This window comes from Cottoperca gobio, chromosome 21 (genome assembly GCF_900634415.1).
Source record: "Cottoperca gobio chromosome 21, fCotGob3.1, whole genome shotgun sequence".
Classification (NCBI taxonomy): Eukaryota; Metazoa; Chordata; class Actinopteri; order Perciformes; family Bovichtidae; genus Cottoperca; species Cottoperca gobio.
Window position 1 is genome coordinate 12,858,773 of NC_041375.1, and position 14,155 is coordinate 12,872,927.

General features: G+C 39.0%; 1 protein-coding gene across 2 annotated transcripts in view; it reads right to left on the reverse strand.

The window, feature by feature from the left end:
• tmem198aa (transmembrane protein 198aa) overlaps positions 1 to 14,155 on the reverse strand; it is a 33,549-nt gene that overhangs the window by 7,298 nt on the left and 12,096 nt on the right. For both annotated transcript variants that reach the window (XM_029458517.1, XM_029458518.1), the window contains exons 2-5: positions 9,151 to 9,409; positions 2,984 to 3,222; positions 2,030 to 2,242; positions 1,038 to 1,161 (exon numbers count right to left, since the gene is read on the reverse strand). In XM_029458517.1, the coding sequence (XP_029314377.1) occupies positions 1,038 to 1,161; positions 2,030 to 2,242; positions 2,984 to 3,222; positions 9,151 to 9,289 (715 nt within the window). In that variant the 5' untranslated portion in view covers positions 9,290 to 9,409. The remainder of the gene's footprint in view (positions 1 to 1,037; positions 1,162 to 2,029; positions 2,243 to 2,983; positions 3,223 to 9,150; positions 9,410 to 14,155) is intronic.

Sequence of the window (14,155 nt, forward strand, 5' to 3'; positions counted from 1 at the left end):
CTGTGTCAGACGGTCGCTTCAATTCAGCAGTAAAATAATAGACTGAAGTTGAATTGAGGTAAAAGCAATTTACTCTATATTCATAAGATGTGTGTTTGTTTGTTTCATGAATTCATTAGCTTCTACGTGTGTTTTTTATATCTTCTATGCAAAAGATCAAAGTCTTTGCTACTGTCATGTCATGATGACGCATCCCCTCAGCCTCTGACATTCTCATTTCCCCAGAGTCCCTGGATCTTCCAAACCTGCCATTCCCTTTTGTCCAGAAAATTCCCTGGTGTATTCCCTCCTTACCATATCACCTGACCTCAAAAGCACACCAACGGCAAACCTGCTCCCAATTCCCTCAGCAGCTCCTCAGTGGCCCTTTATCCATTTCCCCCAGCATGTGGCTGTATCCTGTCTCTGCCCGTTTCTTTAAATCTGCCTGTGATCTGCTACCTGTGTTCGGACCTGGTGTCTGATTCTTACCTGCCTTTAACCCCTGTTGACTTTGTTAGCTTGTTTGGACTGACTCTAAATTGCTTTGCGTTTTTGACTCTATTCAAACTGCTTTGCCAGCAAGAGGCTACATTTAAGTCCTTAGTTGTTGTCAGTACTGTGACAACTACATATGTTTACATATATCCAATTAACAATGCAAAAGAAGCCATCAAACGTTTGATTTCATGGGCTATAGTGTATACAAATAGCTCATGAGCTTTTCTGGCTGTAGAAACACTGTTTTGTACACCATGAACCCCAAAAACATCCCATACTAGTTCAATATACCTTAAACAATTCTTGAAATTGTTTTCTTATTTTCCACAGTTTCTACCAACAAAAAAATGTCTTGAAGTGTTCAACATACTGACATAATGTGACACAATTTATTTAAGTCGTTCACATTTGACCTCTTGCTGCCAAAAAGCTAAATCAACAAATACTGCAAAATAGTGATTCTAAAATACGGCAACTGCAACAATATCAGTGTACTCAGGTAGCTTTTGAACCTGGTTAAAGGAGTCTGGTTGTGTGTGTAAGGCAGCATCACTCACCCTCTGTGTGAGAAAATCCCTCTGCAGTGACTTTCCATTGGATCAGCACTCCGAGGAGAGCCAGGACCGGCCACACCCCCAAGATGACCCAAGTAAACCAGCACACTGGCTTCTTTGGCGCCACCTGCAAACATTACACTTATAGCTTTAGATGAGGGATTTCATTTGAACAAATCTTCCACAAAACCATTCATTCGTGCAAAACAACACATTTCTAACTAAATGACATTTTTGGCAGTTTCTCAAAACCTTTTTAGAGTTCCAAGAGTAATTCTTTCACAAAAAAGACAAACCATCTCAACATCTTATAGCTTTGTGGCAGAATAATAATATCTAAATGTTTAATGTTTTGATAACTTTTAAAAAGGTCTTGAAAAAGAAACATAAACCACAATTGCTTCAGCAAAAACAATGAGGGAATAGATTTTTAGTGAAGGCTTTGCAGGCAATTTTGTAGTATGTAGGACTGTTTTGTGGCAATATTGGATTTACAGGATACTTTGCATTAGTGTTGTCAGCTTTTTCATTTACTGACAGACATTTCCATTTGGGCATTTTATCTACAAATGGGTTTTCAATTGAATTTGTAGGAACCAAGCTGACTGCATTTTAATACACCACTAAGACAACATAAAGTTACATAAACCTTACTTGAATATTTTATCCATATTTTCCATGCTTAACTCAGTCTGTTCATCATCTGCACACATATTAAATGCACAGAGCTCCCCAGAAAGATTGTATCAGTCAGTCTGCTCAACTGTCTGTCTGTTTCTCTCACACACAAACAGACATACAAATCGCTGACCAAGGCAAACAATCCAATAATAAAGTCCATGGACACAGTAATGTTGAATACACAAGACCATCCTCAAACATATAGATTACTCACACACAGAAAAAACATGTGTCAAGGTGACTTTAAATACGTGAATGGAATTTCTTTCTCTCTGCCACTAACAGTTTACACTGAAACACACAGACGAGCCTACCCTGAGTCTCTCGTAGACGTAGTGTACCAAGGCGAACAGCTCTATAAAGTAATCCACAGTGACAGTGATGATTGCGGAGCCAAATGTGGCGGTTGAAAGGGTGACGAAGCAGCGCTGCCATTGAAGAGTGAGGACGGCAAAAAGCGTCCCAGAACCCAGGAGAATACCCAGAGGAACCCACACTGTTCTGGGGTGGTAGAACTCCTCCATAGTCTTGGAGAGAGAAAGGATGGGTTAGTTTGACTTTGGCAGTTGGTATTTCTTTATGGTAGTTTTTAATATTTTATTGAGCAGAATACGGCCCGGTCACAACAACAACATAGCAAAAATGTGTACAAAAATCTAATCAATTTCAATGGATTTGTTAATGAAGCAGAGTTAGCATCAAGTTGAGTTTTGATGAACTTCAACTCCCAAATTGGCACCATGGCTTATAGTCTCCATCTTCCAAAATGGAAGACCTGAAGGATTGCCTTGTTGTGACTTGAAAACCTTTTTTGCTAGCTCCCTATTATAACAAGCTAAATAGAAAGCTAGCTAGCTTGTGGTACTTGCCTATGCATTAATCTGCTGGCTGAGTTATGTGTTGTCATCTCTCAAGACTCTGCCATTACTGAAAGTCATTTTTAATGGCATTTCAACAAGCGTTTTACAGGATCTCCTCGACATCTTTTTCTTATTCAGGTAAGATAACGATGGTTGATAACGGCCACCACACAAGCCACTCTCTGGTGTGACTGGGCACAAAAAGGTTTTCATGGCACAAAAAGGTTTTCATGGGATATTAGTACATGGCTTTATTTGTAAAGCAAAAACGTATTCATAAATTTGCATGAACATGAGTTTTATCACTTATCCTAAGGTGCCGATTGTATCTATGTTATTTTCCTTGAGGTTCTGTCTGGTAATGCACATAAATCAAAAAATAGTGCACAATAAAATGTGTCTCCTCACCACCAGTGAAGCGACTCCAAGCATCAAGCCGAGCAGCAGGCCCACCATAAACAGTCCCACACTGCGAACCAACATGGTCACCAGGCCACACAGGGTCCCGATGCCCAGGCCGATGCCCACTGATGCCTCCACGCTCAGTTGAGTGTCCATCACCCTCTCCTTGTAGCACAGCATGAAGATGACCACAGAGCCAAACATTAGGCCTGTGAGGAACAATACGGCCTTGAAGCATCGATAGCCTGGAGGAGACACGGGAGACAGACCACTGTGAGGTTATCGCAAGCATACAAACACTGGTACATGCTGTAACTGTGTGTGTGTGTGTGTGTGTGTGTGTGTGTGTGTGTGTGTGTGTGTGTGTGTATGACTCGGTTTCTCATTAAACTATCATGCACACAGCAAGCAGTATTTTTTAATGATGCATTAGGGTCGACTTAGCCTGATGCTCAAGCTTAATCGATCAACAGCATGATCCAAAAGCATACTAAGATCAACAACAATAACAAAGCCAACAGTTCTTGAAACTAATCTAAACAGAGATTTTAAAATACTTCAGGGATGATGCATAATGAAAAGCAAAAATGGAAATTAAACAGTCGCTTTTCCTGTGGGAGGGAGGCATTTCTTCATTATGAGCAGGTAACAATGAGTGCTTTAAAATATGATAATCATCGTATTACAAAAGGTCATCCACATTCATTAGTCAACAGGCCTGCTGAATAGAACAGCTGCTCGCCGTCTACCTTTTTTTTTCTTTTCCCACCGTGTGGTCCCTCCTGTACTTATCTTTCTCCTCGTTTATCTCGCACCAGTTTCCATTTTGCTTTATTGCAACGGAAAAAGACAGCAAATCATTTAAAGCTCAAACTATCATTCGTTTCAATCTCCCCGTGTTTATTAATGTTTGCGTCTCCCTTTCTATTTGCTCTATATAACCTTCTTTCTCTGTCTGACTGGACTCTGTCTCGAGGGGAACCGACATCAGATTGTTATCTGTGTGTAATCAGGCATTGCACAGCTGAGCCGAACAATACTCTTCCTCTCATCCAACCCACCGTCCATGCTCCTCCCTCGTGACCCTATCTCATTTATTTGATGCAGCTCTTCTAGCTTTCTTTACTTCCTTCTATTCGATCCTGTGTGTTCTCCTTGGTATCTTTCAGCCACCAGGCCCTTAAATAAAACGTGTGGTGAAATCCATTGTATTTTACACAGCTGCTTACCGTCTTCTCTAACAGACTTCCTGAATGAATAGTCCGCATTTTCAAAGTATCTACAGCCGGATGAACATTTGTTTTGTCAGCAGCCATCACACATTGTTCTTCCATATCAGATAGTCTCAGATAGTCTACTTCAATCAACGAATACATTTAGAAATATCACACATGCCTCTCTTTGACGGCGCCTTGTCTTCTGGTCTACTTTACTCTGACCCATCCTTTCCTCTCATCTCCTTTCCTCAGTCCTTTATCTCCCCCACTGTTCCACCCCTCCTATTCCTCTTTTTTGTTCCTCGTTACTTTCCTTGCTTCTCCTCCAGCCATCAAACCCCCCCACCCCCATCCCATCTGTTCACTCAGGCTTATTCAGCTCATGTCTGCCTCCCTTCCTCTCTCTTTTCCTTTGCCTCATCCATCTTGTTCCTATGATATCACTCATCATTTCAGTTGTTTTTTTTGAAAATAAATTATTTCTTCTCAAGACCTTGGAACTAAACACAATTCTACAGTTGCAAGAGGCATCAGCAGGGAGAAAACATTTTTTAGACTGCAGGAATGTCATTTCAAGTATGACTGTGGGGTTTCTGAGAAATGTCAACAATATGCATTATGTCTCATTTGCAGAACAGTGAGATTGTTTGGTTTATAGAGCCAGATCTAGCACTGAGGCTGAAAATGCACCTCTTTATCTTCTCTTTTTCTCACAGCATGCGTCAAAAATAACTGAGAAACAAATAGACAACAGATGTTGAAGGACTGTTGCGATTAAGTAATTGAAGTAAAATGAGGCCATTCATTCTGTAGTGAGGACGCTTTGCTGTTCACTTTCTGGAAGCATGTCTGAAACAATCTTTTTGATCAGTGTGATTCTATAGATTGAAGTTTTTGTCAACTCAAGACTTTCAAAGCTGGTGTTGATTGAGCAGATACAGAAAGCATTGACATGATAACATTTAGCTTGTTTCACATATGCTCAAAGTACAGCTGAAGCGGATACAACATGGCAAACCTGACATGTGCTGTCCTACTAGTGGCGAGGATCTACAAATAGCAATGTCCCCTACATTTCTTATCCATCGGACAATTTTATTTGCGGACCACAAGCCACTATGGTGTTGTTGAATGCTGTCAGCTTAGTAGCTTTTTGTTGGTCCAACCTGTTTGTAATGCAGGGACCGACGCTGCTGATGCTTTACCAAGATGTATACAGTGAATGTTAATGCCTTCTCTACGCTTCAGAGAATCTTTCCCTTTTCTATTTGCATGCAACACATATGCTTAGAGCTTCAACATACATCAATATTCATTCAGAAACAGCGTAGAGGTTGATTTCCCAAAGTTATAAGTCCGTATATGTTCTACACAACACAATTCTGTATTTTTAGTACATTAAACATTACCATGTTAACTTTCTTGGACGTTTTGATGTAATTTCTTGTTTGTGTTTGCAGCAGTATAACATCCATGTACGGGTCTGCAGGTAACTGAGCTGTGAAGGATGTGATATTATGGGATGCATTTTAGTTTACATAGAGGACTTAGTATATTAGCTGATGCATACCATGTCACTAGAAGAGAGTTCACGTTGATTTAGTAAAGGCAAAAAGAACATTAAAAACTATTTGTGCCTGCATTCTTACAGTCCTTGCCAAACCGTCATTAATTCACACAGCCACAGCAAGATGGAAATCTCTGCCGCTGCCTCTTTAACGAGCTGCAGGAATATGATTACACAGACCCGTAAGCCAACCCGAGGCAATTTATTAAAATTAATTGCACCTTTGTACAAAAATACACGAGACACTCTGAATGCAATGTCTTTATTTGAGCACTTTTATGTCCCTATTCAAATGGAATTACAATTTTTAATCCATCATTTTGTGTTGCAACAAAAGCAACTGTAATGTCAAAAGCATGTATCCATTACAGCTGATATGTCTCTCTTTAATTATTTATTGATTACACATTCCTGTAATGACTTTACATCCAAAATCCTTTATATGAGCCCTTAATACTTTTAATCAAACGCCGTCACTCACTGGGCACCAAAGGAAGCCTCAAGTTAGGACTTTGAGTCTTAACCTCAGAATGGACCCATGCAGAAAGTATGAGCCCAGATGTTTGATGGCACATAGGAATACAAAAACAAAATACTACAGGGGTCCACTGCCAGCCTGGTATTTTTTGATTAACTGCAAACTCTGTGCTTCTTTTTTATTTTAGCAGTGCTGCTGCAACATTTAGTTGAAAGAAACTGGAACATGCCTTTGAATAGGCAGCAGAAGATGCTTTTATTTGTTTTTTTAAAGACAGCAGGCAGTCCAATCTCTTCAGCATGTCTGCTGATGACAGCAATTTGGAATAGGGTGTAGAGGTAATAGATATTCAAGAATTTGATAGGATGCAATTCTAAGAAAACATATAAACATAAAGCAATGCCACACTAACTCAGTCACTCAATACGATTTCAATATTGATTCACATAACCAGAAACAAGACAAGCTCTCTTACAACCGTACTGCTTCTAAATCAATAATCCAAAACCAGCAGAGCAGTAGAACTAGAAATGTGATTTCATGGCTATTTGGCTACATGTTTTATTATTATTATTATTATTATTATTATTATTATTATTATTATTATTATTATTTATTATCATTATCAGCCACATGTCACAATTCAGTGTTTCTGTCGTGTCTGTCATTAATGCTACTGGCAGATGTTACGAATTAATGCCCGGGATTTCTAGTTTTGTGCTTTTGTAAAAGAGTACTTTATGTTTAAACATAAACTCAGCAGATTTGAGACGACTGGAAATGAAAGCACAGCATGTCAAAACTTCCGATGGGTGATGGAGGCTATACATTTTGACATCTGGCTATTTCTTGGCTGGGCGCAGTGACTTGGATATGTCATTTTTACAAAAGGTACATGTAGCCGATATTGGTGACTAATATGTTTTAATAGGAAGTTTTGCTTTAACATGATGATTTTGATATAGGAAATTAGAGTTTGTCTCCTCCCCCTACTTTCTCCTCTCCTCCACATGCGAGGACCTCTGAAGCTCATTGATTTGATGTTATGTCACTCATTTCTTGGGCTTAAAAGTATACATAGGCATATATAGACGTATATATGCACACATGTATAAGTGTTTCTATTTTGTTGTGTGATTGTTTAATTAATTTTATTTCAATTGATCAGGTTTTATTCAGTGGCTGATATCAAGTGTTTGGTAGCGTTCTGCACCTAAGATAGCCCAACCTTCAAATTTGAAAGATTTAAATATATGAAGTAAGCTATATCAACTCTAATCCTATGAAAAGGACAAAATATTCAAATCAGAAATGTTTACAAATGGTCAGCTCTTCACCCAGTGACACTGGACCCCTGGACAGAAGTCTGTAAGACTACAAGCCAGCCACAGCTCGCTCTTCTCCTGACGCTTCTACTGATTCATTCTCCTGCTCGCCTCTGGTGCTTCGGAGAGGCAAGGAACCGCAATTGCTGCATCCCTGAGCCACCCGAGAGGCTGCCAATAGCTATGCTGAAATGCCGCTGCACAAAAAAGGTGCTGAAGGCCGGCATCAGCAACTCTTGAAAGAAAGAGACTCTGAGAAAACACACTCCGAATCGAATGAGGCCTGATACGGCTGCCAAAGGGGGTGTGTGAGATGAGCCCCCGACATGCTGAGAGAGAGAGAGAGAGATGGAGATGGAGATGATCACTCTAAGCCAAGTGGACGAGGTCCAAAGAACCGGCTACCACTCCCACCAGCGCAGCTTCATCTGTCCATCAGAACCGGCAGGTGAAACAATACATGCTCGTTTGTTTTCATGAGCTGGTGTTAGCTTAATGATTAGATGCTTGATGCTATAACTAATGAGGAAATTAGGAATTAAATAAGCATTGATCTCCCTAAAATCAGCAATTAATATTTGAATTGCTTCACAATCTTCCCTGGCGCTTCTTAAACGGTGCATTAATCGATTAAAAGTCAGTTGAATGGGTTAACCTCTAATAGCAGTCACTGATTCTACCTGGTCACACCTGGTCCGCTTTCATTCATTAGTTGTTTCTTGCATTCATTAATTTATTCATCATTCATTAATTATTTACCTTTCTGTTTTAATAGTTAGGTTTTGTAGTTATTAGTTCAATACACATTTCATTTATAAAGAACTGGATCCTGTGATTTGTGTGTGTACACCGAGCCAGAACTCTGTAGCAGCCTTCAAATTATGAGAGTACATTAGTTATGACTATCAATCTTTCCTTTATTAGATGCTGCTCCGAGGTATTAAATGATGCTGCTCAATATAAAACTATTTGTTTCTGTTAGTTGAAGTTGAGTCCCATCACGCTCCTTCACCTTTTGTACAAATTCCTGCATTTAGAATACATAATTATGAGTTATTAGTTATAAATATATAGTTTGGTATTAATTATAAAATCTGCTACAAGCTATTTATGCTACACATATATTAAACAAACAAGATATACTATGCTAATGAATACTTTACTGTACTGATTGTGCTAATTTATCTTCCTTTGCATAGTCAGGCTAGCTGTTTACCCCTGCGTTGTGCTAAGCTAACTGGCTTCTGATGGCAGCTGTATATTTTAAGTACAGACATGAGAGTGGTAACAATCTATTCATCTCAATCTCAGCAAGTAAACACATATAGGAAAATGCTGAACTATTCCTTTGATTGTCAACTGAACAGGACACATTTGTTTCTGTAGGTTTACAAAACAGAACTTAACTTAACTGATGGTTCTTTTTCCAGCTGACAATGACACAAGTGGCAAGCTGTATTCTTAACATGTAAAACCAGATTCTGAAATAATACTAGAATACAGTAAAATATGTTTATGAAATCACTTTTTTCAGTGATCCCATTTATTGCACGACAACCTTTTAGATACATTTGAGTACCACTTACCAAAGAAGCAGTAGATGATTCCAAAGAGGCAGCACATGGAGCAGACCACTGAGGGAACGATCTCATACCTCCTCTCAATGTCCTGGTCACATCTCAGTCCCACCTCAGTCAAACCCAGCAGTCGGCTGGTGGAAGTCATGGTGACTGAAGTGAAGGAGTGGGTGGCGTTACGGGGAACAGAGGAGGGCAGGGACGTGGGGTGGAGGGGATGTGCAGGGATGTGCGGATCAGTGGGACTCGCCCATTGAGATGTGTCTACCTGCAAACGGGAGGCACAGAGAGACAAAGTGAAGGAGAGAGAGAGAGAGAGAGAGAGAGAGAGAGAGAGAGAGAGAGAGAGAGAGAGAGAGAGAGAGAGAGAGAGAGAGAGAGAGTGAGAATGAATGAGAGAATGAATGAGAGAAAGAAAGAAAAAGGAGAGAGTGATTATTGATTGCTCATTTCAAGCACTCAGCGGTGAGTGCTGAGAGAGCAGTAAGCATGCATCACATTTTTTAACAAAAATAAATGTCTGCTACTGCTGCGGATGATTTGCATTAATTTGCATGATGTAGGAAATTGTTCTTTACAAAGGATAAACAAACAAAACCCTTAAACAGCTGCCTCTCTAATTAGTCCTGATCTGCCGCTGTACTAATCACCCACTTGAAATAATACATCAGCAAACACCCACTCCCTGCTGTTGGACCGTGGAACACAAGGATTATGTCATGACATCATGGTACAAAGTAGCGCCACAGTATTGACCATGTATAGTATTTCACTATAGTATGAATCACTCATCGAGAATGGAAATACTAGAGTACTACATGTATTGATTGATCCTGCTGCAAATGCGTAATATAATGTACTGTACTGAGATTATTGAGAGATTTCCAGAAAGACTAAAAAATCAGGTAAACTGCAACGTTATCAAGCAAAAAAAACTAAATATGATGCTTAAGGTCTTACAACATGTTTGGTGGACAATTTTCCAAGATCATATTTCAATATTACAATAATGATGTAAAGGAGATACCACTGTATGTATGCTTGTCGTGTATAAAGCAAGATAAAAACATGAGCAATCAAACAGCATATTCTGGCTTTTAATATTATAGCAAGTCATGAACAAAAACGATTGAGACATAGGTCTATGAGTGCAATACATTTCTTCCTTTGGGATGGTAAAGACATCACTTATGAGACAAAGGCTCCAGAGACACATCACCATCAAATGAAGAACTAAACTAATTCTGCACTGCAGTGGGTACATTTGACATGAAATCCATTTGATTGATTGTAACCTTTAGTAATGTATTCATTAACCTAATCCAACATACAATAGTAATGTAAAAGCATACTTATATTGCACCAGTAATTCAGTGTGATTACCTACTGTATATAATTAGACTCAGATGTAATTGACTTTTATCTGTAAATGATGCCGAAGGGCAGCTTTTGCGATTACACAGTTTGTCGGTCGTGAGCAATTACTGGTTTCATGATTAGTTTTTTGTACCAAGTGCGTAACGTATTTATTACAACTTTTCATCTAATGAGATGTTATGTAGAGATGTACTGTTACATAATATAGATCAGTATTGACAACGTCATTCTTAATTGATCTCCTTGTGTCCTTTGGGTCACCAAAAGACACAAGCAGATCACAAAGGAGTGTGGTGTCAAGCTGCAGACTGGAGATTTCAAATGTTTTCCTTTTTCTTAGAGGCATTTGTTGAGGACTTTTGTTGGATAGAAATGTGCCCGGGGCTTTTTTTGAGTATCTGTGCCATCAGCTGATAAAAGTAATCAAAGTCAGCTGTGTGTTGCATATTTTGAGTGAAGATAGCCAAGTGCAAGTTCAGTCAATCACTGTCACACTCAACCATAACATAATGGCATGATAAATAGACTTTTAGTAGTTTTAGTGAGAAAAATAGCATTACATTTAAAAGCACATACATTTAAGTAAAGTGTGCACAAAAACTTAGACAATTACTTGAAACCACACACCCACACACAGTCACACTCATTCAGGCACTGAAAACAGAATAATAATGATATATATATATATATATATATATACACACACACACTCGCTCAGCTGTGGATACCTTTTAAATGGGAGTGTGCCCTTAGTGGCGTAAGGGAGCATTTTAGCCTGCATCATCATTTTTTCCCAAAACAAGTACTTTACTACATCTTTTAATGCAGTAATGAGGGTTCCTCTCTCTCCACTATGACAGCTCTTGCTGAGGCTTAGTAATTCATGCAAAGGTGTTTGTGTACACACACTTCCAGTCTTCAAACAATTAGTTCATATTCCACTGTTTCTGCATTACGGATGTGTGACCTAACGTTAAATCTGATCGACCTTGTTTGATCATCTTCTTTACTACTATCTGCATGTACAATTGTGAAAGTGAGGCTCCACTGATGTGAAACTTTAGACCAATCATAGCATAGCATCTGTGAGCCGTACTGTACAGTGCATGTAGACTGTAGAGTACAGTAGTAAACTCCTATCACCTTCTTTTACTGTAGTAGAAGTGTACAGAATGCACTCTACTGTTCTTTCACAGCCTGTAACAGGATGTGTTTTAGATGTTGGGTTCTGTTACCATCACAAACCATTATCCATTATTGTTGTAGTTGTTTTGTCCTTCAGGTCACTGCGCTTGTCATATCAGAGTACAGTACATATGACATACACACATTCCCTCTCTTGTATTTAATCTTGCACACGCATACACAAACATACAGACTGTACACAAACACTCACCTGCCTGATTGCACAGGGGAGGTAATCCTTATTTATTTAGAAGGCGCACACACACACACACACACACACACACACACACACACACACACACACACACACACACACACATACACACACACACACACACACACACACACACACACACCGTGCAACCGTAGTGATTTTTTGCAATACAATACCTCTGGAGCGCTGTATTGTCAAACTCTAAATTGATTTATTTTCAGTATGACATGCCGTGTGCTTTGGAGTAAACAAAATGACACAGAAGTGGATTCAAGAAGAATTCCAAATGAAATATTGTTCAAGTCTAGCTTAGTTTTTTAAATGAAATTACTTTGCACTTTTGCTTAAACAAAAATATTTGCTTTTGCAGTGGTCAAGATAAGATAAAGAGCAGCACAATTAGAATGCAATTCAATTTGACCTGTAGCTGTTTTGATCACAACAAGCACCCAATCAGAACTGCAGGAAAAATACATTTCCACTCACATTAGAGGGAATGTCACTAATTGGACACATCAGTGAAGCTCTAGAAGCATTCATTTGCAATAAGACATTGTATAACAATGATGGAAGTGTGGAGAGGGCCAAGTGAAATGAAAAAGTCTACAGTATACGGAAAAATTAAACAAAGGTTCTCAATAAAGAACTGCTTAAAATATCGAGAGGACATTAAGACATCTAAATGTCAGCTGCTATAATTGCTTTTAAGCCCGAGCGACAGTAACTTTTATCAGATCCTTCCTACGTCAGCCAACACCCACCTGAGTCTGTGCCTCTGGGCTTCCCTGTCACTACTAATATGGAATTAAAAGCATTAGCCTAGATTAGTGTGAACTATAAGATAGTTAATAAACATTTTAATGATACGGCGTCAACGATACTCCCGGTGAGAGAAATCGGGAGTGCATGACTTAGAGCTAAATGAAAGCTGATTAGCATTGATACAGGTTGTTGAAATGCAGCATTGTGGCAACCGTGTTAGCTACACAATGTGCACTATGCCGCCATGTCAAGTACAATGATATCAACTGTGAGGATAATATGTGGTGCAGTATTGATTTCTGAAGTTAATTCCCCACTCTCCGGTGCCCAGTAGTACTCCTCAAGAAGGAAACTTCAACTCAATAGGTACTTATTAACAAGAGAAACGTGGCTATCTGGTTCCCCGACATTTAAATTAGTGTTATTTAAAATAGGAGACGTTTAGAAATTCTACATCAATATTAAAATGCATGTAATAGACACTCATGGGATACATATGTCAGATTTTCTTTTCATTTTGTTAAGTGCTTAAGTACCTTTAAGGTTCAAAGGAAAATGGCAAAACATCCATATTTTGCAAATCTTTTCTTTTTTTTTTTTAAAGAACGTGCATCAAGAAGTGCAGTTTCAAACAAATATCATTCCATGCAGAGTGGGTCACAAACCTGGAAAGTAATTGCAGGAATTCCAGTTCATAATTGTCTGTCTTGGAAAGACGGCTCCAAGAGTGAAACTGATTTACAAGACTGCAGCTTAGTTCCACCGCAGGCACCTTGACTCTTGAAAGATGGAACGGAGATGCATGACAAGGGAGCTACTGCACTGCCAAAAAGAATAATGAAAAGAAAAATGTGCAAATGTTTTGGTCCGTCTTTTCTTTCTCTTTACAATAAATAATAAATTGAGACATCTCAAGTCACAAGGGACTTTGCTGCACTCCTCAGGCATTATAATATCTTTAACTTCATGAAACTATGAGCTCTCATTATTTCCTCTTCCTGTTTCGTCCCTTGCATCCAAAAACACTGACGCAAACAAAACATAAATTCTTTGTTGAACAAAGTCACATAAATTGTTGGAGAAAGTGGTAGGTTGCTTAGTTACACAACGTTTGTTAACAAGCAAACTAGCGCTGCAGTTGTTGACACCCCCACACACGAGGGAGACTGTGGGTCCCAAGGAGTAAAAAGTAATTTAATAAGTTGACACAGAAAGTGAGTTTTGCGAACATCTTCTGTGTCCCGAGCACTACACCAATGTTTATTTCAATGACAGTCTTGCCACATAAACTATATTAATCATCCTAAGTTCACACCACAAGACTCTTCAAGCTGAATGTCAATTATAATGTGTGAAGATTTTGTTCATCCACATTCTGACCTAACACTAACTCGTTTACTGTCGCATCCACAAAGAGATGACATAATTAGAAAATAGCCCACCACCAATAAGGTCAGGACAAGGAAGAAGGAAAAA